The 26,509-nt window shown below is 40.3% G+C and overlaps 1 protein-coding gene across 5 annotated transcripts in view; it reads left to right on the plus strand.

The window, feature by feature from the left end:
- Positions 1–26,509, plus strand: part of BRWD1 (bromodomain and WD repeat domain containing 1) — a 110,310-nt gene that overhangs the window by 39,391 nt on the left and 44,410 nt on the right. For 4 of the 5 annotated variants that reach the window (XM_043507236.1, XM_043507232.1, XM_043507230.1 and 1 more), the window contains exons 19-29: positions 90–273; positions 1,601–1,694; positions 2,837–2,977; positions 4,916–5,001; positions 13,798–13,990; positions 15,922–16,047; positions 16,183–16,290; positions 16,721–16,845; positions 16,968–17,050; positions 17,835–17,946; positions 22,056–22,117. In XM_043507236.1, the coding sequence (XP_043363171.1) occupies positions 90–273; positions 1,601–1,694; positions 2,837–2,977; positions 4,916–5,001; positions 13,798–13,990; positions 15,922–16,047; positions 16,183–16,290; positions 16,721–16,845; positions 16,968–17,050; positions 17,835–17,946; positions 22,056–22,117 (1,314 nt within the window). Of the gene's footprint in view, positions 1–89; positions 274–1,600; positions 1,695–2,836; positions 2,978–4,915; positions 5,002–13,797; positions 13,991–15,921; positions 16,048–16,182; positions 16,291–16,720; positions 16,846–16,967; positions 17,051–17,834; positions 17,947–18,208; positions 18,594–22,055; positions 22,118–26,509 lie in introns of those variants that run through there. The other variant, XM_038387136.2, reaches the window with a different exon arrangement.

The following is a 26,509-nucleotide window of genomic DNA, read 5'->3' on the forward strand; positions in this document are numbered from 1 at the left end:
TTTTAATTTACAGTCAGACAATTGGGGCAAACTAGACACCAAAGCTGTCTGGTGGCAGAGGATTTTCTACTCTCCATTTTTTTTTTTAGGTTTTAGAAGGCCAAGTTTAGACATCCAATCCCCCCCAAATATTGGTCTGCGTCGCAGTGGGCAAGTGGAAGGTGTACGTCAAATGCATCAGAATGCTCCACGAAGTCAAATTGCCACAGAGCGAGACCTTCAAGCTTGGAAACGAAGAGTAGTTGTACCAGAAATACCACTGCATTTATTCAGGTGCGTGAAAATCTAGCTGGCTCATAGGAAGGACATCTCTTTTTTTAAAAAAACATATGATTTTTCTATCAATATTACTCCACATGTTTAATACCTTAATGTTCTCCTGTATTCAGTGCTATCGGGCCTACACTCAAAATATACTCCTGTGCAAATTGAAATTATTAAATGTTAATTTCAGTTGCGTTCAAAACTAAGTTGGAAAAAGCGTGCGAAATAAGGGTGAAGGGAGAACTAACTAGTTGGAAAATAACTTGAACGTGTAAGAGGATTTACTGCAAACAATGAAGCGTGTTCCAAAAGAATTGAAGGGGTAGTTAGGTTCACTGAATGCTCCCCATTTTCCAGAAGAGTGAGGGTTGTAAGGTAACATTCACTAACTTGGAAAGATTTAAAAAAAAAAAATATTTTGGGGGCTCCTGAGCAACTCTTCTCCTGGTACGAGTTGCTGTCCATCAGCAATACAGGAGGATCACTGCCTGAACAGGAGGCAGAAGAAGGTTCTTGAAGACATCTGGCTGTTGCTTTCATACAGGAGCATTAAATGCCTAGGAGGAAGAGGAGTAGCATTATTTTTGCTGAGGATAAGGAACAGCAGCCCTTGTAGCCAAGGGGCTATTAAAAGCTTTTTCCTTCAGCCCAGCCTCAGAGTCAGGTGTCTGCAAAAGGGAAAGAGGAGGAACTCCTGTTGTCGTCATCACCTGCTTGCAAAGCCTGGTGGTTGTGGGAGGAAGAGAAGCAAACCCTCTAGTGTTACATGTATCAGCTAAGATTGGTTGAATCTACTTTACTTGGCCAGCATGTTTAAAAGAAAAATCTAGAAACCTGTTCCTTTGTAAACAGAAAATATGTTCTTGATGCCTATCACTGTACATGGTGCCTGTTAGCATGATTTTAGTAGTGTAGATGGGACCAAAAAGGTGTGTAAGGGAGGTGATCTATCCATATATTTGGACCTACTTCTACTAATGGGACCATAGATTTAAAATGGAGTGGGGAGTTTTCATCCTACAAGGTGGTGAATTTGGGAGAAAAATCCTCTTGTAAATCCTTCTTATCAACCATGTCTGCCAATGTGTGAGGAGAGTTTTTTTTCTTTATGAATTGATAGCTATATAAAAACGCTAAATATTTAGAAACCATAGAATTTCTTCATGTTATAACGATTCCAAGAGAGGTTAAAATTTGGACATTTAAACTGTCGATTTTGCTAGGTCCAGTGTCGGCATATAAAGTATTATTAAGAAGACAAACCTGCAACTACCCAATTTACTTTCAGAATTGTGATTTTACTTTTGTTTTGACAAGTTTCAAAAATCTCTTGTAGAAAACAGGAGGAGTACCGTATTGCAAAAGGAGAGGAGGAGAGAGAGCTCTATGTAACAGAGAGGAAAAGGAAGACATTTCAGTTCTCAGAAAAGGTATGAAACAGATACAGTGAATGATGAGCTCTTAACTTCTGCATGAGAGCCACGAGTTGAAAAAATACCTACAAATGTCTCTGAAGATACCATCTTGCAGGATTCTCCCAGACCCCAGTGCCCCATTTTTCTGGTAATTTTTTTATTTAATGGTGACTCCCTTGAATTGCCCCCCCCTTTTTTTTTTCCTGGGAGTTTCACCTTCCTCCATCCATGGAACTGAGTGGAACTCGGTTGGCAGCTTGTCTGACAGTCGAGAGGGCCTGGATTGGACTTCATGCTGCTATTATTGTATTAAAGGATTCAAGATTTTATAGGGCAGTTTTCCCAGTCACCTACAGTACTGATGAGTGTAAACATAGTGGTAATCCTCCGAGATGATATTTTCAGAGTTTATAGAAATTAATTCAGAATAATAAGCTAGTTAACTTTTTAATTGAGTAGATTTCAAATTGGTATGCTACTAACAGTAAGTGAAATGATGGATTTGCAACAAGTTGTTAGGTTGTAAAATAACCACTATTAATTTATTACAGCTTCTTAAAAAATTGAACCTTGAAAGTGGCCTGCCTTTCTCACAAATTCAGAAGAGCTATAATTCTTGTTTTAATCTGTTGTCAAAATAACAGCTTATTTTTATATTTAAAACAACTCTCTAGTTTTTGCCTTACAATCAACACAACTATAAAGAAAGGTATCTTCTCATATGACATTTTTTCTTTAATTTCACAAACTGCTCAATTCCACAGAAGATAGTCTAACTACAGAATAAACTAGGAGTCCTGTTTATGTAAATAATTAGTTTCACTACACACCTATAATTCACTATAATTAGTTTTCATCTTTTTTAAAAACTTACAGCATTAGGAGTTATGATTTTGACACTACTGTAAGCATTTACAGTACATTTAAGCAAAAAGTGGGAACTCTGAATAGCTTGTAGACCTCAGCTCTTCAAGAATAGATACTCTTTGCATTTTTGTATGTTCACAATATTTGTTACAAGTCTATACAATTAAGTTTACTTTCATATTGTAAAGCTGTATTTAACTTTTTATCTATTTATGCAAAAATTGGATTGCATTAATTCAGCATTGTATCTTTATCTGTAATGCCTTACTTTTTACTTCTGTATGTATTAGAGTGACTCTGAAGCTTCACTGATACAATCCAAGCGTAGACTGCATAGGCGTAAATATCCAAGTTATCGAACACGGAATAACACAGAACAACTTGATTCATCTGATGAAGAAAGGGATGACTGTTTTGGCTTTATAAACCAGGTAAGTGCTTTTCCAAATTCTTTAATTTAGTACCTGGAGTTAGTGGAAAGTATTGTGAAAGTTTCATAAAATGTCAGATTTCTGTTGCAGAAAATGCATGCATCCCTGTTTTTACAAAAACAAATATTTCTTAAATATGCTAACTGTCTACGGATATTATCAGTGCTCTAGGTTGCCCAACATTTCCATTATAAGACCTTGCTTTCAGTTGTTTAAAAATACTGTGCCAAACTGTCTGTTTAGGCTGCTATTTTCCATGCCAGTCATCTGCCTCAGGTTGAACACTTCTGAAAATTTCAGCAAAAATAGCTTACCCATTTCCAAGAACGAGATTTGTTTTAAAAAAAACAAAAAAAAAAACATTTTTTCTGTTTTTTTTTTAAACACCCTTACAATTGTTTCATTGAGAAGCTCTAGTGCCTTTATGCTTTTGTAGTAGGGATTTGAAATTTGGCATTGGCTACACCCTAGTTTCAGATGTCTTTTGTTCTGTGGAAAAACTGTCCAAATTTATAATTCTTTGGGGAAAAAAAGTACGTTAGCATAGGCTCAGTAGTGAATTTGGCAGCTAAATTCTCCAAAGATTCTGTCTGTGTTGGGCAGGGGTTGAGCAGGAGTTTCCCTATAAGCGCTGCTCTTGACTGCGGTGGTGGTGGGCACAGGAACAGAATGCAGTGAGACTCTCTTGTGCCTCTCGGTGTTTCCCTTCAAATGCAGAGGGAATAAGAGTCAGACTTGGGGATTGAAGAACTGGGGCTGGGAAATATGGTAGTTGAAGCCAGGGGGAGAGACTGGTAGCTATGCTATAGGGTTAAATCAGGGTCGTGTAGTGAAGACACTGTTGTCTGTAGGAACCCTGCTTCATCTATTGCAAGTCAAAAAGTGCATAGTGAATGAGACAGGGTTGCAGGAGTAGAGGACAGTATCATGGTTAAGGCAGTTGAATGCACAGGCAACCTTAATTCTGGCATTTCTTAACCTTGAGTTCAACTATGCAACCTTAACAATTTTCTTTTAACTTATGCTTTGTGCAGTATGCTGTAGGATATAACCTGAGTCATGACCAGCTCTGACAGCCCTCATGCTGATACCCAGTTACTAGGTCTATTGAAGAAAAAAAAAAAGCAGTCCTTAAATTCACAATGAGCTATTGCTCCTAGGAATCTGAAATTCACATGGGCAAAAACTGCAGGAAATGTTAAAACTTCTGCAGTATATTGGGGGATATTTTACGTTCTATGTAATCCATTTTGTATATAAATATACACTGATTTACTTCAAAAATTATTGAATACAAGGCCAATCAATATGCTGAAAATCTACAGAATCACCATGCCCATCTTGTATGAAATATTTAAGGAAAACAAATTTAGAAATATTTAAGGAAAACAAATTTAGAGAAGCTAGAATTCTTCTGTTTTTATGGGGAGGAGGGGCATGGTATTTTTTCATTTGTGAATCCCCTTCCTCTATCACGTTAAATCCTTCTTTTGCATGCTAAGTGAGCCAAGTTCTGTGGTACATTGACTTCATGAGGACATCAAGAGTCTAAGATATTATAAATTATATTTCAGAATAAGTATTAAAATCTTGCAAAGTGTGTGCAGTCAAAGAATTCTACATTATTCCTTAGCAAAACAGGGAGGCTACCACTGGGAGGGGGGCTGTTATATCCTTGGAAACAGCTGTAACAGTTCTTATGGCCCCTGTGTTTCTGTATAGTCTACCCATGTTGAATAACTTAATGTGCAGTGCTAATTTGTATTATTGTTGAGGAAAGTCAGCTCAAATAGAAATTAAAGAACTTCACTATTTTTAATAATATTTTTTTAACGTACTAAGGAGATCTTAGTGTTTAAAACGATGAACTTAAAATATGCACTGCAAAAAAAAAAAATTAGGATTGATAGTCAACTAAACTTTTTTTTTTAAATCCAGGAAGCAGAAGAAAGTGAAGGTTTGGATTCTTCTGATGAGGAGGAAGAATGGAAAAGTGACAAGAAAAGCAACAGTAACAGTTCTAGGTAAAATATTTCCACTTTCTCACTTAAGTTTCTTCTGAATGTTGTCAAATTTTGTTTTTGAATGTCTAGCACAAATGTAGATTAAAATCTCCCATATAAAGTTCTAGCATGATTAGGCTACTTGAAGAAATCCATTCTTTGAAAAAGCCCTGGGATTAGGGGCTTTTTACCAGCAATCAAGGAAGTTGGTCAGTCAGGGGACCTGTGTGTGAGTTAAACAAAAAACCTCACCAATATTCACTTTACTCTTACTTAGATGTTTTTTTTTTTTAAAAGTGAAGTCACATTTTGTGCATGCCAAATACAAATATCTTGTTAAGGCAACGTTAAAGTTAAAAAGTTGATGTTTGGATTATCACAGTGACTTTTATTATCAGTCATAGAAATTTAGGACTGGAAGGGATCTCGAAGTCAAGTCCAGCCCCCTGCACTGAGCCAGAACCAAGTAAACCTCTACCATCCAGACAGGTGTTTGTCCAATCTGTTCTTTAAAACCTCTGGTTTTAGGGGATTCCACAGCCTCCCTTGGAAATCTATTCCAGAGTTATTGACCCTTATAGTTAGAAAATTGTTCCTAATATCTAACCTAATCTCTCTTGCTGTAGATTAAGCCCATTACTACTTGTCCTAACTTCATTGGTCATAGAGAACAATTGATCAGTCCTCTGTATAACAGCCATTAAATATTTAAAGACTGTTATCAGGTCGTGTCTGTCCATCCATCTCTTCTCTCCCCCCCCCCTCCCCCCGGTCTTCTCAAAATTAAACATGGCCAGTTTTTTTAACCTTTCCCCATAGCTCAGGGGTTTTTTAAACTACTTATTTTTGTTGCTTTCCTCTGGACTCTCTCCAGTTTGTCTACATCTTTCCAAAAGTATGGATACTGTACTCCAGCTGAGACCTCACCAGTGCCAAATAGAGTGGGACAATATACCTCCCCTGACTTGCATACAACATACTCTTAATACACCCCAGAATATTAACGTTTTTCACAACTGCATCACATTGACTCGTATTCAGATTGTGATTCACTATAGGCTCCAGATCCTCTTCAGCAGTATTACCACCAAGCCAGTTATTCCCCATTTTGTAGTTGTGCATTTGATTTTATCCTTCCTAAGTGAAGTACTTTGCATTTGTCTTGTTTTGAATTTCATCTTGTTGAATTCAGGCCAGTTCTCCAATTTATCATAAGAAGTGCATAAGATAAATTAAGTACTTAGAAATCAGCAAATACAAAAGTTAAGTAGTTTGATACTACACTTTCTCAAATACAGTTTGTGAATGTAAGAATGTGCGGTGACATATATTGTTTTAATATGAGAAATGCAGAATTTTTGTTTCCTGATGTGAGTCTTCAGTGCACATTAAGGATCTGTGAATAGAGAGTCCTTTACATTTAATTTCATAGGCTTGTAAAGGAAAAAGTTGGAAGATGTCCCGAGTAGTAGGGCTAATAAACAAGGAAAGCACAGGCAAGTTTCACCTTTTAACGTCATATAACTGTGTCCTTTAAGAATTTATAGATGTGATTTGGCTAATGGCTATTTTAAGCTATGTACATGTTTCTGTGCCAGTGCAGAAGACTTAGTGATCCCAGAGTTTACCAACATTAAGTTCTTTGAGTAGATGCATCCGTATATTCCTGGTAAAATGGCAGCGCTCATGCTTTTAGCCCGTCCCTTGGCTTTATGATGTAGCGCCGCCCTGGCCACTCTGTTTCCTACTCCCAGCTTGTCAGCTGAAGTTGGAGCTCTGTGTGGTTCTCGCTTCTCGCAATTAGCTTTTTACTGTATATAATTAATAGTAGAGTTAATTAAAAGTTACAATATATAGCACAGTGATAGTGGCAGTGCTCCCCAGTGATGCCCTCACCTGGGTTCAAGCATTGTCCTTTGTGGGGAGTGGCGATTCCTAATAGTGACCCCTACATGTGGTACTTGCTCTGCCTTGGCGAAGCCCATCTTAAGGAGCGCTGTTTGATCTGCAGATCATTCAAAAAGAGGACTTACATGGCACGGGACCTTTGCCTTAAATAGCACCTGCTTGAGCAGTCCATGAGCCTGACCCAGTACTGAAGCTTCTGACACACCATCTGTAGAGGGGAGGGGACAGCAGACACCTCGTACCATCAAGTTTGGCTCAGACATCTGTTGAGGCTGGTAACGATGAGAACAGTGCTGGTACTGACAGTCTCAGTGGTGTTGACATACCAGGCCGTGCCAGAATTACTTTCTTTTGGTACTGTCCTCGTTGCTGGTTCAAGACTTCAGGGCTGACACCCATGATGGCCCTTCAGTTGGAGTGTGCCGCTGAAGTCGTGGCACTGAACCACAAAGTACTCATTCTGGGGCTTGGTATGGACATGGTACCAGAGACAGTACAAGGGTCTTTAGTACTGAGTCCATCCTCTGCACCGACACAATCAACACCACAGATGGTTCCATGGAAGCTGTCAAGGTTCCTTCCCCACTCTGAACTCTAGGGTACAGATGGGGGGACCTGCATGAAAACCTCCTAACTTACTTACCAGCTTACTTTTACCAGCTTAGGTTAAAACTTCCCCAAGGTACAAACTATTTCACGCTTTGCCCTTGGACTTCCACTGCCACCACCAAACATTTGACTGGGTTTACTGGGAAAGCATTGTTTGGAAACGTCTTTTCCCCCAAAATCCTCACCAAAACCTTGCAACCCCTCCACCCCGCCTGGGAAGGCTTGATAAAAATGCTCACCAATTTGCACAGGTGACCACAGACCCAAACCCTTGGATCTTAAGAACAATGAAAAAAGCATTAAATTTCTTACAAGAAGAATTTTAATATAAGAAAAGGTGTAAAGAATCACCTTTGTAAAATCAGGATGGTAAATACCTTACAGGGTAATTTGATTCAAAACATAGAGAATCCCTCTAGGCAAAACCTTAAGTTACAAGAAGACACAGACAGGAATATCCATTCTATTCAGCACAGCTTAATTTTCTCAGCCATTTAAAGAAATCGTAATCTAACGCATATCTAGCTAGATTACTTACTAAGTTCTAAGACTCCATTCCTGTTCTGTCCCCGGCAAAAGCATCACTCAGACACAGACCCTTTGTTTCTTCCTCCCTCCAGCTTTGAAAGTATCTTGTCTCCTCGTCGGTCATTGTGGTCAGGTGCCAGCGAGGTTATCCTAGCTTCTTAACCCTTTACAGGTGAAAGTGTTTTTCCTCTAGCCAGGAGGGATTTTAAAGGTGTTTACCCTTCCCTTTATTTTTATGACAGAAGCTGTCGCCACCCTGGATGTCAACGCACCTGGGTGCTCCAATACTGTTATTTGCACAAGACTGACCTTGCCTGCTGCATCAGTCTTTTCAGCACTAGTGTTGCAGACTACATTGGGGGCGCCTATCTTGACCTTGTACTGGGCTACAGATGAGTCCGATCGCCCATTGGAATCTCCCCTCCCACATCTCCTAAGTCTTGGGACTCCTATGCTTCAGAGTCAGGTTTCTCGCCCTCCCACTCCACGTCACCTGAAGAAATCTGGAAGCCACTGGTGGACCAGTACTGCTACCAAAGTTGGCATGCACCTCAAGGCCTGGTGCCTACTGGTCACCAATTCCTTACCCATGCCAGTGGCCACCTTGGGCCCAGTGACAAGCCCCTTGCTCCTGGAGGTCTGTCTTGTTGTCAAAGTCAAAGCAAGATCCCCTGCTGATGCAGCATTAGGGGCTGCGGACCAGCCACAAGTCCAGATGCCTGCAGTTTCCTATCCCGTGGAGCAGCCAGAATTTCCTCATCCAGAGACGCTGCACCAGGAGCAGGATCTGCTCATAGTCCAGTCAGCAGCCTCATCCTTGTCCCTGGATGGTACGGTTTTGCCTGGTTCATCCTCCCCTTCCACCCAGAGGACTTCAGGGCATACCAGGACCTATTATATCAGGTGGCCTTGTCGCTGGGTATTCGGGTGGAGTTTCTCCAGGAGAATACCCATAAACTCGTGGACATTTTCCAGTCCTCTGTCCCTGGGAGAGTGACCCTCTCTATTAATGAGGCACTCCTCGGTATTGCCGATGGCCAAGTGGTTGGAGAAGAACTATTTTGTGCCGATACAGGGATACAAGGGGTTTTATTCCCATCTGGCTCTGAACTCCCTGGTGGTCACAGCAGTGAATGACAGAACTCAGCAGAGCAGATTCAAGTCGTCGTCCTCCAAGGACAGAAACTCAAAAGTGCCTAGATCTTCCAGGCAGGAAGATGTACATCTCATTATCACTGCAGATGAGGATCGCGAGCCAGCAAGTCCTGCTGGCCAAATATGACTTCCTAAATTGGTCAGCTATGGCCAAATTTAAGGAGCAGTTGCCCAAGGCTTCCCGGATGAATTTTGGGTGTGTTGTTGCCGAGGGCTGCTTAGTCGCAAAAGTCTATGCAATCTGCTCTTCATGTGACGGACACTTTGTCAGGGCGATGGCCTCAGAAAATTACTATGAGGAGGTCTTCCTGGCTCCAGAACTCAGGAATTACACTGTATGTCCAGCAAACTATTGAGGACTTGCTGTTCAATAAGACCTTGTTTTTGGACAAGACTGATGAAATCCTGCATTCCTTTAAGGATTCATGGGATACTGTAAGGTCGTTGGGGGTATATATGCTACCTGTGCAGAGACACTGTTACAGGGCGCAGCAACAGCAGCCGTACAGGCCACAGCACCCCTTCCCCCCCAAGACAGTAAGCCTACCCCAGGAGGAGGGATAAGTCTCACAAGGGGAAGCACTCGAGCTCGGGGCCTGGTTGCTCTTCACACCCTCCTTCGACATCTGCTAAGCACTCATTTTGACTTGTTGGTCTAAAGCCCTGTGCCAGTTGTTGTTCTTCCTCCCTTATTGTCCACCCATTCCTTTGGAGACAGGCTGTCCTGCTTTTACAATGCCTAGGTCTCGATAATGTCTGACCACTGTGTCCTACACACTGTCAGATCAGATTACGCCATCCAGTCTCCACACCCCGTCTCCATCTCTCTTTAGGATCCCCTCTCACGAGATGCTGTTCTTCAAGCATGTCTGCTCTCTGGTAGCATTGGCAGTGGTGGAGGAGGTTCTGTGAGAATGGGATGAGGCCTATCCTTGATCTCCATGAACTCAACAAATTAATCAAGCATGTGAAGTTCTGCGTGGTCACTCTATCAGTTATCCTCCCTGCTTTGTCTCAGAATGACTGGTTCACTGCTGTGGACTTTGCAGACTTTGCCTACTTCCATGTGGCCATTCTGCCAAGTTACAGGAAGTATCTTCGCTTAATGGTAGGATACTGCCGCTTTCAGTACACAGTTCTCCTGTCTGGGCTTCCTTCTGCCCTCTGGGTTTTCACCAAATGCATGGCAGTGGTCATGGTGTATCTCAGGAGGAAGGAAATCCACATCTTCCCCTATCTTGATGACTGGTTGCTGAAGGCAGCTTCAGAGAGGAGGTTTTTCCTCACACTGACACCACACTATGCTTACTCAACCATTTGGGTCTCAATCTAAACACCATGAAGTTGACCTCCACTTCCACTCAGCAAATAGTTCATTGGGGCCCTGTTAGATTCCACGAGGCTAAGGGTGTTTCTGCCAACCAACTTCTTTCAGACGATTCACCAGCTGTCCTCAGTTTGCAATAACAAACGTCCACGTGTGCCTGAGCCTGTTGGGCCACATGTCCGCACATAGTCCACCTTACCAGGTCATCTCTTCATTCTCTTCAGATGTGGCTCAGGAGGGTTTACTGCCCTGCCCTGCATTCCCTAGGCAGGTTGGTTTGCCTTCCTCTGTCAGTCCTGCAGTCCTTGCTCTGGTAGGAATCTCCATGTAATGTGGGCAAGAGGTCCCCTTCTCTCAGCCTTCTCTGACCAAGTCATTGGTTACTGTCACATCCCTTTTGGGCTGGGGAGCACATCTGGACTCGCTGCAGTTGCAGGATCTATGGTCGGAACAGGAGGCCTTACTCCGTATCAGTGTGTTGGAGCTTTGGGCTATCCACAATGTATGTTATGCCTTCCAGGACCAGATCAGGCATTCAGTGGTCACATACTTAAGGACAGTACTATGTACTATATGAGCAGATAAGGGGGAGCTCACTCCAGATCATTCTACCTGGAGGAGATCAACATGTGGCAGGTCTGTATAGAAAAGACATCACTTACCAGGGGTCAAGAACTGTCTTGCCGATCATCACAGCAGGATTTTCTTCCCAACCATGAGTGGTCCCTAAGGACAGAAGTCCTTCAGATGATGATCACAACATGGGGCGTTCCCACAACTGACCTCTTTGTGATGAGGGAAAACAAAGTGTTGCCTATTCTCTTGAGAGGGACTCATCCTGGCCTCCCTCTCTGATGCTTTCCACTGCAGCTGGATGTCTTCTCTGCTGTATGCATCCCCTCCTATCCCAGTCCTTCCCTGGGTCATCTCTAAGCTGAAGGTGAATTGAATCGTTGTCCTGGCATGACTGAGGCAGCACTGGTTCTCAGATCTCTTCGATCTGTTGGTTCAGCCTCCCATGGTGCTTCCTCTCTTTCCCAACCTCCTCACAAAGGACTACGTCTACTCTGCATTCAGTGATCAGCTCCTTGCACCTTATGGCGTGGCTGCTGCATGGCTAAATGAAGAAGACTGGTGTTGCTGGGAGGCCATCCAACAGGTCCTACTTAATAGTAGGATGCTTTCTACTAGAACATCCTACTTGGCGAAATGGAAGAGGTTTTCCTTGTGGTACTTGGCCCATGGGGACTCATCCAGCAGAGGCTTCCATCCAGGACATCTTGGAGTACCTGTTACACTATCAGGAATTGGGCTTAGCACTCAGCAGCAATATCTGTGTTTCATCCACCTTTCCAAGGGAAATTGGTTTTCTCCTATGCCAAGGTGACACAATCTCTGAAAGGGCTTCTCCACCTGCATCCTCTAGTCTGAGAACTAGATCCCTTCTGAGACCTGAACACTGTTTTAGCCGCTCTAATGGGGCCTCCATTCGAGCCCCTTGCTTCCTGTCTGCTGCCTGATCTGTGTCAGAAAACTGCATTCTCGATTGCCATTATCTCTGTCAGGAGGGCTTTAGTTGCAGGCCCTGATGGCTGGGCCTCCTTACATACAGTTCTTCAGGGACATGGTTACGCTTCAGCCACTCCCAAAGTTTGTATCCAAGGTGGTCTCAGTTTCATTTGTACCAAGCGATATATTTTTCCCTAAGCTGCATTCTTTCACATAGGAACAACGCCTCCATATCCATATCCTTGATGCTGTCTGTCCTTCCACCTGAACAGGACTGAACAGTTTCGGGCTTCGCCTTGCCTGTTTGTATCATGTACCGACCACATGAAAGGACAAGCTGTCTCTGAGCAGATCATCTCTAGATGGCTGTCTTGCATTAAGACTGCATATGAGATAGCATTGGCTACGCCTCCAAAGCTGGTGTGGGGACATTCGATCAGACAGGCAACATCAGTGACATTCCAAAATGACATGTCCTTATTGGACATCGTAGGGCAGCCACATGATCGTCCATGCATACATTTACGGACCTTTACGCGATGACCATTTCTTCCAGAGTGGACAATGTTGGAAGAGCAGTCCTGCGATCCTTGTTCTGGTAGACTGAGCTCCGCCTCTGGATGAAGGTACTACTTCCTAGTCACCTACTTGGAATACGTGTCTGCATCTCTTTGAAGAAGAAGAAGAAAGTTACTTGCTGTAACTATGGTTCTTTGAGATGTGAGGCGGACTTGTATTCCATGACCCACCCTCCATACCTTCTGCATTGGAGTCTTTTCCTGGGCTTTCGGTGTAAAGGAACTGAGCGGGGGTCAGAACGGTGCTGCGTCAGATAGCCAAGAAAGGGGCTACAGGCATGAGGCACAAGTGCCACCCCTCCTACGGGTATTGCCAGGCAAGTCTCTGGCTCCAGTGTGCACACGGATCTTCTTGGAATACACGGCTGCATCATATTTTTCTTTTTACTATTAAAACCACTAATCCAAACTTCTAAATTGGCCTGATTTCTAAGCCGTGGTGAAATCCATAGTTTAACAATTATAAATGTTTTTATATCAGCAGACTTGTCTTCAAAAGCATGCACTTAATTAGCTGCACACAGTGTGCACTGCATATCTTAGTCTGTGCCTATAAGCTGAATAAAAATTTGCATATAAATATATGCATATATAGTATATATATTTAGTGTGGCATATTCTGATTCTCAGTTTGTTAAATCAAACACAATTTTTTCAAAACTGTTCTCATCCTCAGGGATGACTGTCCATGCCAAGTTAAAGCTGTTTTTGTTGGAATCCTGTCTAACAATAATAAGCTATGGTTAGAATGGCTTTTAGAAAAGGAAAGCTTTTGTTTTTTAAACCCTCAATGAAATAGAGATGTCTGAAAGTATGTATCTTCTGTTGCCTGTGAGTAGGCAGGATATTCCTATTTATTGGAATCCTGCTTCTGAAATACAGTAAAGGAACACATTAAATGTTGTACAGAATTTCTATAAGGACAAAAATGTCATAGTTGCATGCTAGTGACTGAAGAATTAGTGCCATAAGTTAAAATACTAGCCAAAGTGAAGGAATTAGAAATTCTTTTGAAATGTATCGCAGCAATTAAACCTTCCTCTACTACTCCTGACAACCTCCAAAACCACTGAAGATCAGGACAGTGAAAAGAATTTTATTACACCTACAAATATTGTTATAATTCTTTTAACATTCTTAACTAGTTGTCAGCTGTTTGAATATCTAAATTCCATTTGTTTCCATTATTTTCCCCATGAACAGTGACTCTTCAAGTAGATATTCTGACTGGATAGCTGATGCAGGGATAAATCTCAAGCCTCCTGTACGAACATCTCGACGCAAAGCTATCAGATATTGTAGTACTTCAGAAGATGAAGTATCAGCAGAGAAATCTTCTCCTCCAAAGAGGAGAAGAAAAAGAAGGAAAAAACCCAAACCAAAAAAGCAGGAAGAGGTATTATACAGTTAGTTCCTTCTGTTCACTTAATTCTTGCTCGATATCTTTTTATGTTTTAAATCTTACACCCGGAAATTTATGGAGTTTGTATACGTTACCTCCATAATAGGCAGAGGTGTTTGTGATATTACTAACTATGGTTGCGCCTTCCCCTCTTCAACCCCCCCCCCCCCCCCCCGCAACATTACATCGTCTAATTAAACTTTATGGACTTTGCTTTACAACAAGTAACTAAAGCTTCCTCACTCTTATAGGGTCCAAATGCATGGTTTTTCTTACCCATTACCACTTTTATAGCATCTTTGAATACAAAAGCAAGGAATGTAGATACTTAAGGGTTTTTTTGTTTAGATTTTAGAACATTTCAGATGTTTTTGTATCAAAAACTGTTTTAAAATTCAGAAAACCACCAAAAGACAAATTAATTGAACTGCCATTTAATATCCTCAACACAAACCTCTCCATATCCAGCTGATCCACTCTTATAAGCCTGCCCCTGTTTCTCAGTGCCCATTCGAAAAGTCAGATGCCTAGAAGGCAGGAAATCTGGATTTGGGAGAGCTGTGACTATGGAATTTTGGTTCTTCTACAAAATGTCTTTATTTTAAATTGAGGGGACTCCAACTCTGGCATCTCCACTGATTACAGTTGTCATAGTATTACATTTGAGGGCAGATGTCTTCCTTGGTAACCAGTTCCCAAACCATTTAAAGCTTTATTGTTTAAAACCAACACTTTAAACTCTGGAAACTTATTCACAGCCAGTAAAGGCAGATAAGAACTGATGTAATGTGCTGTCTGCATGATGTACTGCTTAATAGAGAAGTGATTACATTCTGCACCAGCTTCACTTTCTGAATCTTGTCAAGCTATGCCTTACATAAAATGCAGCGTAGTAATTCAATAGGCCTAGAATAACCAGGGCAAATTCTGCATCCAAAGTGAAGTCACATTCTCCTAGTCAAACATTAGATGGTTCACCATACTGATGATTAGGGGTGAGAGAACTTTTAAAATAAATTAAAGAAAATAACTGGTTAGAACCTCAGCGCCATCACCAAAGGGGTGTAAATAATCATTCATTTAAATAACTTAAGTCTTCAAAACAGCACAAGCATTAAATGGTTTATAGGCCTTGTTCTGGCCTCTGTACAGGGGGGGAATTTTACCCTGAATTCCTTGATAAATTCTAAAGTGGTGGAAAATAGCATTCTGTAATAATGTGGAGAACTAGAATCTTTAAGCGCTTCAGGTAATTCTGCAACTCTTGTAGCCAGGGGACTGGTGGCAAAACAGAGTGCCTTTCAAATGTATGTCATCATACAATATAAAATGTATGATGAGCTATATGTAATTAAGTGTGTTTTTCTCAAAGAATTATTTTGATTATATAATCACCTTAGATTTTGAATATTAGTTTTGAAGTGGCAGATGTATAATAACTTGGAATTTCTTTGCTTTAAGTTATTCTTGGTGCACATTTAAATAGTCTGAAGGTCTTTTGTTTAATAAAATGAGATCTATATCTCTATCTATATATCTCTATCTCTGTAGTAGTTGCCAGACAGTGTACATTAGAATAGTAGTGTCAAAAATTAGACAAGTCTTTTGACAGTCATGTTAAGAACTACCATGCAGCTCTGAGAGAACCGTGCCCTACAAGTTTATTGGGAGTAGAATACTTTATGGCTGACATACTTAATGATGACAATGGAAGAACTGCAAATATAGGAAGAAACAGAATACCAAACTTGAGTACCAAAATGTGGGCTTTAGGAGATTTTTGGTCTTAAGGTCCTGGATAGAGCTTAATTGATTGTTTCATGATATTAACTTTGTGTAGACTTTAGAAGAAATTCTTGGAGGGCAAGTTTTCATGACACTGCACCAAGAACATAATTCTAATGTATAACTGTCCTGTTTATCAGAATGTGCAGAATAGTACTCTCACACAGCCAGTAAACGAAGATGTGTGTTATGACTACCATCCTCCTGTTTGGATAACTGACACCGCACTTCGAAAATCTCCTTTTGTTCCCCAAATGGGTGATGAGGTGAGAGCTTTTATCAAACAGTGCTATAAAATTTTAGATTATCTAAAAGTTAACATAGCAACTGGCACTAAAAACAGAAAAATATGTACTTTAATGTTTCAAGTAAATAATTTCGGTGAATTTTTATTTTTACAGGTAATATATTTTCGACAAGGTCATGAAGCTTATATTGAAGCAGTCAAAAAAAATAATATTTATGAACTAAACCCCCACAAGGAGCCATGGAGAAAAATGGTCCTTAGGGTAAGAATATATTGAAGTTGTTACATGTTCAATACTGGTAATATATGTTTAACGGTTTACATTAGCATTTTAAATTCTTTGTATAAATATAACTAGTGAGGACTTAGCTATGCAACTTCCCATTAATGTTTTCCTACCAGCGTAAAGGAGGAAGAAAGCTTTCTTCAGTCAGCAAAGAAACGGTCAAAATTGCCCATGGGAGGCCTGGACTTCACTGCAATAAAAACATAAATCTTGATTTTAAAAAGAATACAGACTCTGTAAGGATTTGGCTGTCTCCCAATAAAACCTCATATACAGTATTTAACAATATTTGCTTTTGAGTGCTAAAACTATTCAGATATTTTGTATAATAAAACTAAACTAGAGATTGTCTCTCTAGTGTAGGGCTGAAACTTAATGGAATTTGTTGCTTTCATTTTTGTTACAGGATCAAGAATTGGTAAAAATTGTTGGGATACGATATGAAGTTGGTCCTCCTACACTATGTTGCCTGAAGCTTGCCTTCATAGACCATGCCACTGGAAAACTTGCAGACAAATCATTTTCTCTCAAGTATGTGTTTCTCTGCTGAAAGCATATTTTTTTAAGAGGCATTCCTTAGCTTTTTTCCTCTACGCAACATAGCATAATATAATATGAGACACAAATAAAAGCTAATTTTATTTTTTATCTAGATACCATGATATGCCAGATGTCATTGACTTCCTTGTATTGCGTCAGTTTTATGATGAAGCACGACAGAGGAATTGGCAAGCTTGTAAGTCTTCACCTTCCAAGTGTCTGGCAATATGGTTTTAGAATACAAAAATTTTCCATTGTGGCTAGCTTCTGAGAATGTTTTATGTAAAATACATTGTGTTGACGTTGATTTTAAAGGCGCTGTGTGGCTTGTGTCCTGACTATCTGAGACTTCCAACAGCTCTCTACCATCAGATGCTCTACTGTTGCACTTGAGGTCAGCTGAGACCCTTTTGCAAACAGTTTCTAGAGATCTGAACATGCTGGAATTAGATATTGATGGAAAGACCTGGACTATGAAATGGAGTTCATTGCCTCCTAAACGCTTTGGTATGCGAGAGCCAAGGTCTGGCCTTCAATTTATAGTGTTAACTCATCTGTTTTTTCAGGCCTTTTGCCTCATTGTGGTTGAAGTCATACAAGTTTTTATATATTATAGAATACTCAGCACCTTTATTGATGCTTGCCTTCCACACTGAAACATATATTAACATCTCGTTGTTTGCATACTTGTATATGTTTGGATTTTAGAGCTTACTGTGAATGATAATGTACATTACTTTGTGTAAAGGTTATTTTTCTTTTATCTAGTGTCTGTTTTTTGAAGTAGATACTTATAATTTTAAACCAAAATATACTATTGGAGGTCAGACTAGATGTTCATGATGGTCCCTTCTAACCTTAAAGTCTGAGTCTATTCAATAGTTTCCTCCCCAGTAATTCCATCCTCACAAAAAAGCATAATTAAAAACTTTTGGTTACCAGAATATGTATGAGTGGGGAAACGTTTCTTTCTCTTACAGCTGATAGATTCAGATCCATTATTGATGATGCTTGGTGGTTTGGAACAGTGTTGGGTCAAGAGCCATATCAGCCACAGTATCCAGATAGTCACTTTCAGTGTTATAGTGTTAAGTAAGTACAGAGGCTTTTAAAATGTATGTTTACACAGTATAAATCATGGCTTATATTAATGGGCAGGAGGTGTAAGAATGCACAAAAGATTGTTGGTTGAAAACCTAAAGCTCCATTAGCAAACTGTCTTGAATGTATTACCAAAATGCAGTAACTTTTTCATGAATAATAACTTAATGAACATAACTTACTAAACACAAATTGTATTCTATGTTTGTGAAAGAAGAACTTCCTATTTTCTGTAATATCTTGTATATTATAGGTTACCAAATCTTCTCCATGGATCAGCCAAGGAAGATGCCTTTTAAAAAAAAAAAACACCAACAAAAAACAAAAACCACCACACAGCATCAGTAGTGCAAACTAACACAATGGAAATGATTGATTTTGGATTTTAATATTTGTGGGTTTGTACTGGGGCATGGAAATGTTTAGTTTCTGTATTTGTTCTGTCCAGATCTTGCCAGCTTTATATGTATTAATATTCAAATATTGGATCGAGAACAAAATTGACTAAGATATGCTCATATATTCTTAAATTTAATTTTAATATGTAAAATGTATGCAGTGTGCAAGCCCACTGAGTGGCAGATATGGAAATAAAAATATTTTTGGAAGCAAAGTACATCTCAAAGTATTTAATTTTAATATCTATTCCCTTGTAGTTTAAAATCCAAAATATGTTTGTCATGTTCTAGTCAACCTCCTTTATCATTGCAATAGTTTTTGTTCTTGGGAAGGACAAGTGTATGGAGCTGCTTTTTGGGCTCTCATTTAGTGACATTTGCAACATATGTGAGAAGAATCTACAGCTGTCGGCCTTCATTTCTGTCATCCCTCTCCATGCTACAACCATGTTAAATCTGTAATATATGTGCTAGCTTACTACATTGTAAAGTTTGGGAAGCTCTGCTTTACCTAGCTGCATGCATGTTAATTAGCTATGCGGGGAGGGGAGGGTTGCGCACGCGTGCGCGCGCATGCACATTACATACAAAAATCTTCTGTCACCTCTTCTACTCAAAAGCAGCCTCTGCTTCTATCCATAACGGAAATTTCCTGCTCTGTCAGCAGTGCTGTCCTTTTATTTAATCATCTTTGCATGCTATTTCAGCTCCTATAAACTTCCTGTTCTTTCTGCTATCAGTCAGCAGCTAAATTGCAGCTAAATTATTGATATAATGGGTCAAAATGTTCAGAGAAATGGTGGTTCTGTCCCCAGCTCTGCCCACAGGCTACTCTTTTGCTTTCACTAAACACCAGATTAGTAGCCAATAGTATCAACCGATGTATAATGCACAAATAATTAGTGGGGCCTCACAACAGCACCATCATTTGACATATGGTTAGTGTACCCTTCAATCCATTAAAGATGCCAGAGCATAGAATGCAGGGTCCATGATATCTATCTGCACCATAGATCCGCAATTACCTATATTTCTTTATGGGCCTTTGAAACACCACTTACTTGCAAAAGGCTAATAGCAGAGGAGAAATGCAGCAATATCAAAATGGCTGAAATTGCTGTGTGATTATACTTGTCCTCTGTAGACCACCATAGGATGAATTGGACCAGTTCATGGTAGCTTGGCAAGTTAATAGCAGGTTTTTTTGGACATGGGATCTTGTGTTCGGAATCTGGGAAGCTAAGGAACTTGCTTCAGTTTAATTAAATAGATGTAAAAGACAGTTTTAAACTTGTGCAAACTCCTACAAGTGTACGCTTTTTAAAATCTGTTTACATCTGGTTTATACCAACTTAACTTTGTAGCAATTTAACTAAATCAGTTAAACCATTACAGTTATAGGGTAAGCTGCTCCTCTGTCCGTTTGTGATCTCTGAGTATGCCCTGCTCAGGTGTTTAGCCTTGTGTCTTTACCTGTGTTTGGGGTGGAATTTTGCAATTTTCCCATTCTTAGACCAGGAGCTAGTTACAATACCCTTTGTATCAAAGATTGCTAACTACAGGTGTTGCTGGGTTTGAGAATCTGTGATTCTTCCCTTCAGGAGCTTGTGACCAAACAACCGTATTAAAACAAAGTGTTGTTTCTTTAGCAGTCAGAGCAAAACTTTTTTCTCTAAAGGATATTAAAACATGCATGTCTACCTTACCTGAAGTCCTACTATTCCATGATGCAGACCTAGATACACATGGCTTGTCCAGAAAGCCCTGACTGGCTCCTGCATCTGTCTGATATCTCCTTCCTTCCTCCCTCTCCCCCCCCCCCCGAGATCCTTTTAACACTTGTTGAATTTTGTTCCCTTTTGTTTGCAGGGCCTGTCATTCTTGGTTAAATCCAATTTTGTAGACTGGACAGTCAGTCACCAAAACTAGTAGCTTTGGCATTGTCCCTTAAATTATAAGTGATAGGTGGTTGTGTTGAGCCATTCTTCCCCTTCATGCTTGAATCCAGACAGTGCTGAGTTTTTAAAATAGAAATTCATAAAGTAAACACCATCCCAATAACCAAACCAGCATACAGTATTCATAAATATCACAAGTTCCATATTATTTACATAAATGTAAAACAGGTGAAAGTTCTATAAGTACAGTGTTTTTCCCAGAGGCTGGTCTAAACAGTTTTCGTACCAATTTAACTGTATTGTTTTACTGGCATTGGTTTTTAAACCAATATAACACTGATATATAAAGAGCTTATACTGAAATATGTTATACTGATAAATGTACTTGTGCACTGGTATAATTGCATCCATACTAGGGGTTTCTAAACCAATATAATTAAATTGGTACAAAAACTGAGTAAGCAAGCCCTAAGAGGTCTATAGCTTCTATACTAACAAATTTATTTGAGCATAAGCTTCCGTGAGCTACAGCTGAAGTGATGAAGTGAGCTGTAGCTCACGAAAGCTTATGCTCAAATAAATTTGTTAGTCTCTAAGGTGCCACAAGTACTCCTTTTCTTTTTGCAAATTCAGACTAACACGGCTGCTACTCTGAAACCTATAGCTTCTATGGTTGCAAAGTAAACCTTCAAACAGCAAACGGAGTGCAAACTGAACAGTGATGTCTGCTTGAGTTTGCAGACAGCTTAAAATAATTCTGAGAAGTGTAGATTGCCCGGATCAGCTAAATAGGTGTTGGCTAGAACACCTAACTATGGTAATTTAAATATCAACATTGTTAGCTATTTCATTGCTACTCAAAGCATAAAAAAAAATCTATACAATCTGCAGGAATTTAAATCAGTCTCTCATATTCAGTTATCAAGTGAATATACTATTAAATGTGAACCAGACTAACTATTGCTTCCTCCTTCTCCTTTTTGCCTCCAATCCTATCACTTTATTTCTTCTTTTCCCTTTACTTTGTGCCTATTAGCATGCTGCTCCCCATGACCGCAACAGTCTTTGTGCTCCACCAAACACCCCATTTCTTGGTCTACCTTCCTCCAAATCCCTCTGTATTTTCCATTTCTTAAAACAATCCTTCTCCATTGACAGGAATATTTGCACTGTCCTTCTTGTGTACTAGTACATGAGATCTTGTTGGTTGTCTTATTTAGACTATATAAACTCTTTGTAGCAGCACATATATGATCTGTTTGTAAAGTGCTGTGTAAATTTATGGTGCTATGTAAATTTTTTAAAAGTAGCTAAACTGATTGATTGCTTTTGGCTTTGCTGAGTCAGAATTTTGACTATTCAGCAAAGCTGTCGCAAATTTTCCTTCAAACCTTCCAATATTTCCTGGGTGCTTGCTTCTATTTACTTTTAAATACCTTGTGAAATTTTCTGACATAAGCGTCAGATTGGTGAGTGCTTTTGACTTACTTTGTTTGAAATGTTCTTGGTCTGTAAGTTACACACTTTCTTTGTGTTCCCATTACTATAGTAGGAGATCAATTAAGCATTGCCTGGAGTAGGAGCGCTATTGTAATTTTAAGCTTTTAAACCAAACTATGTTTGCAGTAGCTTTGCTTCTAAGAGGGCTTGGTTTGCTCTGTCCTTCCTATATATTTGTACTGCAAATTTCATTATGCTTAAAATCAAAGGAAAGATTCCTTAAATTTGTTTGGAGGGAAACACTTATACGAACATATATGAACATAATTTAACTTTTTTGTTAATTTCCTTGTTGTTTAAACAGATGGGACAACGGTGAAATTGAAAAGCTTAGCCCATGGGACATGGAGCCAATTCCTGATAATGGTATGTGAAAAAGAATTAAAAGCCTTTCATCCTCTTATCTATTTCCAAAATCGTTTGTTTCGTGCAAGTGGTAATACTAATCTTGATATTTTCTTATATGGCCCCTGTTACCATAGTATCTGAGCATAGTCTTATTTTATTATTGTAGGACACTATCATTTTTCATATGCTTTTAAGGGTGGAATTGATATAATGGTACAGGTATTCAATTACGGTTAAGGGTCTGATTTAGTTTCCATTAAAACTGGTTTTGAGAGGAGGAAAGTGGAAGAAGGAAATTTTGTTTTCACTTTAAAATCTCCGAATCTGGATATTAGGCTAGTTTTAGACTATTCCATGTCTTTTTCCATAAGTTCTTTTTTATTTATCTCCCCCCCCCCCACCCCATTCCTCAAAATCGCTTGTGGGGAAGGGAAATGGCTGAAATATGTAGATCAAACTTTTAAGTACTCCTATAGATCAAAATGTGTATTCCATTTTAAAAACAAATAGGGGGACAAGTGGAACCAGTCATGAGGCATAGGATCCTGTGGCTGTGTCAATTTTCTGCAAAGGAGCCTTTGTAACTTTTGTTTCCATGGCCAGAAAGGACCATTGTGATGATCTAGTCTGACCTCCTCTATAACATAGGACATAGAATTTCCCCAGAATAGTTCCTAGAGCATATCCTTTAGAAAAACATCCAATTATGATTTTAAAATGATGAGCGATGGTAAATCCACCACAACTCGTAATAAATTGTTCCAGTGGTTAATTGCTCTGCATCAGAGCCCTGTTTTCTTCCTGCTTTCTTGTTGGTGTATTGAACTAATTAAGGTTGACATTTTAAAAATTCTCAACTTCTTGGCTTGTGCCAAGATTCCTGCATTAATCGTAACCACACAACTCAGGCTGATTTATCAAATATAATGAAATATGTACTCTATGTGCAGTCAGCAAAACTTTATAATAAATGACTAAGGTATATCTAAGGTTACTACTAGAATCAAAGTCAGCTTTAATGGTCGTCATTCCAGTGGTCCATACAAATGACAGTGACAGGATGCTGGATTATAAATATTAAATGCTTTAGAGGGGAAAGTTCATGAAACCTTGAAGAGGGCAGTCATGCAATAGCCACCCCAAAGGGAATTTTCTTCCCAATTCCCTGAGTTAGGAATTGGCTTCCTTTCCAAGCTAATTGAAATTTTTGTATTCCTATCTAGTGTAGTTGTGGATATTCTCGGCTGACTAATCCTTTTTCGAAGTTGGCTAAACTCTTGGCCTCAGTGATATCTTGTGATAAGTTCCACATGTTTGCTCTGTAATAAGAGCACTTGATTTACCTTCCCTATACTGTTCATTATTTTGTATACTCCTCTGTAAACTAAATAGTCTGTATGTTTTCAAAAACTCTTCTGTGGCTAATTTTTTACATGCTTCTAATTGGTCACCTGTCCATGACTCACCATTTTTGCAGAACAGCTTCTGTCCTCATTTGTCCATCACTAATGGGTTTATGTCCTCCATCTGTGGTATTCAGAGGTAGTCCATTTTTTCTGGAGGCTCTAGAACTAAATACCTTACTCCGGATCAGGACAACAGATTTTTGTCTCTGGCAACAGAACAAGTTGGTGGTTCAGTTTCTCCCAGTTTTGTTTTATAACTTCAATTTCTATACATTTTCATGCAGTAGCAACACATAATCTGTCTTCCTTATCCTTCCCTGGATTGGGTATTTGACAGCATTGTGGTTTCAGCTACCTGGATCTGCCATTTGGGTACATCCCCCTCAGGCAATAGCAGATACAATACAATCATGGGGCTAAATCTAAGTGGTGATTCTCATGTGAGACAACCATATGCAGACTCTGTATTATGCCCTGCATGTTCACAACACTAAGAGTCTTAAGAGATTGCTGATAGTGGTCACAGAATGACTTAGATTGCAAGTTGCCCATGGTATCCATGAGTGTACAGACACTAATCAATGCCTTATCCAGGGCAACGGATCCATTCATGACTAGCCAGCTGTGGGAAAGGGTTTACAGTCACCAATTGTTCTAAACCAAGAACATTTTGGACCCAGTGTTGAGAATATGTTCACCCAGGAACCGAGACAGGTTTGGTAGTGGTCATGAGTAGCCATTTATCTCTAATGGCTTTGGATTGCTGGTGTCATGCATCAGTTTTGTGCCCTGAGTGGAATTTCTTAAAATGAGCCTTCAGAAATTCCTTGAGAGATCATGGAAGTGAAAAATTAGATGCCATTCCGATCACATCCAAATATCCCTTTCTCAGCAGCTAAATACAGACCTTCTGAAAGCCAACCCAAATTCCACTCTATACCCTTGCATAATCAATATGGAAGCAAGCCTCATAGGTTGGGGAACAAAGTTCCAGCTCTGAGTATCTAACATTTTAGTTCATATACCCAGTTCTGTCTAACACAAACATAAACATTGGCCATATGGGATTGGACCAATGGTCCATTGAATGCAGTATCCTGTCTGACCGTAGCTAGTACCAGGTGTGTCAGAAGAAGGTGCAAGAAATCCCACAGTGGGCAGTTATGGTGGTCACAGGGGAAGCTTCCTCCTACTTCCTGTTAGAGGTTGTCTTGTGATGGAAGCATGATCATTGGACTTGATGGAAAGTCAGGGTATCTCGATTGCACTGGGTGAAAAGACCAGTCCTCTGCAAACAGGGACTCCTTCATCTGAACCTGGACCAACTACAGTTGAGTCTGGGCATTGGAAGAGAATCAGTGGGGATTCTTCATTAGCCTTGTTGATGCATTTTGGTATCAGACAGAACTCAATCAAGAAACTTTACTCACTGGTCTGGTAAAATTGTTTCTGTGAGAGGGGAAATAGTAAGTTATTTTCTGGGCTGGAACAGACTTTTTTCTATATTTGTACAGTGCCCAGCATGATGGAGCCCTGGCCTCTGGATACTGCTGTAATACAAAATATCAGTGTCTCCACTACATTAGAATTTCTCCACAGTGGTTGGAGTCCTGTGACCAAGCACCATAGCAAATCGGGTATCAGCCTAGTGGTGTTTTTAGGCAATCGCAGTAGGCTGTCCATCTGAGTCTCATCAGGGGACAGGTTTAATTGGAGTGACAAATTAAATGGACTTGTGGCTGACCTTTCTAGTTGCCATTATCTCAGAAAGTTGCTGTGGACAAGATGTTAAAATCCTGCATGGCATGCTAGACATCTGGAAACTTTATGGAGAAGGAATCAAGGAGAAGGTCCCTAAAGGCATTGTGGGGAGGAAGGGGAAATTGTATGAAACGCGTATCAAGATTTGCAAAGTAGATTTCCATTCTTCTGTAGAGGTATCCTTTGGTAGGAAGGTGCTGTTGGGTTGGTTCCTAAATAATTATTTAAATTACAAAGCTGTGGTTTTGTGGGCATGCTTCCATTTCTACTTATTATTCTACTTAAAACTCTGCTGTTTTCTTTTCCCCTCTTATGTTGTTCAGTGCATGCTATTTCTCATTAGTGATGAATGAGGAAAGAAGCTGTGCTGCAGAATATGAAATTGAATAACTTTCTGCTAGTAGCTTCTCTCCTCATTCATCTTACCCTGGTAGTCTGATGAATATAATATGTAACATTTAATTTTTTCTCTAAAGGGAGAATGAGACACAATTGCACTAAGTTTAATATATTAGGTTTGTCTTCATGCTAATAATCGGTTGCCTGGAGTATTTCTGCAGTTTTGGAAGAACTCTTCCAGTGGCCTGAGCTGGAGGGCTAGGCTCAATCCTGGAGCCTCTAGCAGCAACATTGAGCCACCTCCCATTTCCACTGATGAGGGGCATTAACCAATTAGTGATCAGTGAATGAGAGAAGCTACTAGCTCAAAAAAAAAAAAACCCAACCCTCCAAACCCTAGAATTCCTTTAGAGCAGGGATGGGCAAACTTTTTGGGTCAAGGGCCACATCTGGGTATGGAAATTGTATGACGGGCCATGAATGTTCACAGAATTGGGTGTTGGGGTACAGGAGGGGGTGAGGGCTCTGGTTGGGGTGTGTAGGTTCTGGCGTGTGGCCAGAAATGAGGAGTTCAAAGTGCAGGAGGGGGCTCTGGGCAAGGGGCTAGGTAGGGGCGAGGGCTCTGGTTGGGAGTGTGGGCTGTGGTATGTGGATGAGGGGTTTGGGGTTCAGGAGGGAGCTCCAGGCTGGGACTGAGGAGTTTGGAGGGCAGGAGGGTGATCAGGCCTGGGGCAGGGGGTTGGGGCGCAGGAAGGGATCAGGGGTGCAGGCTCTGGGTGGCACTTACCTCAAGCAGCTCCCAGAAACAGTGGCATCCCCCTCCCCCCCAGCTCCTATGTGGAGGTGCGGCCACTGCACACTGCCCCATCTGCAGATGCTGCCCCCGCAGCTCCCATTGGCTGCA

This window comes from Dermochelys coriacea, chromosome 1, assembly GCF_009764565.3.
Source record: "Dermochelys coriacea isolate rDerCor1 chromosome 1, rDerCor1.pri.v4, whole genome shotgun sequence".
Classification (NCBI taxonomy): domain Eukaryota; kingdom Metazoa; phylum Chordata; order Testudines; family Dermochelyidae; genus Dermochelys; species Dermochelys coriacea.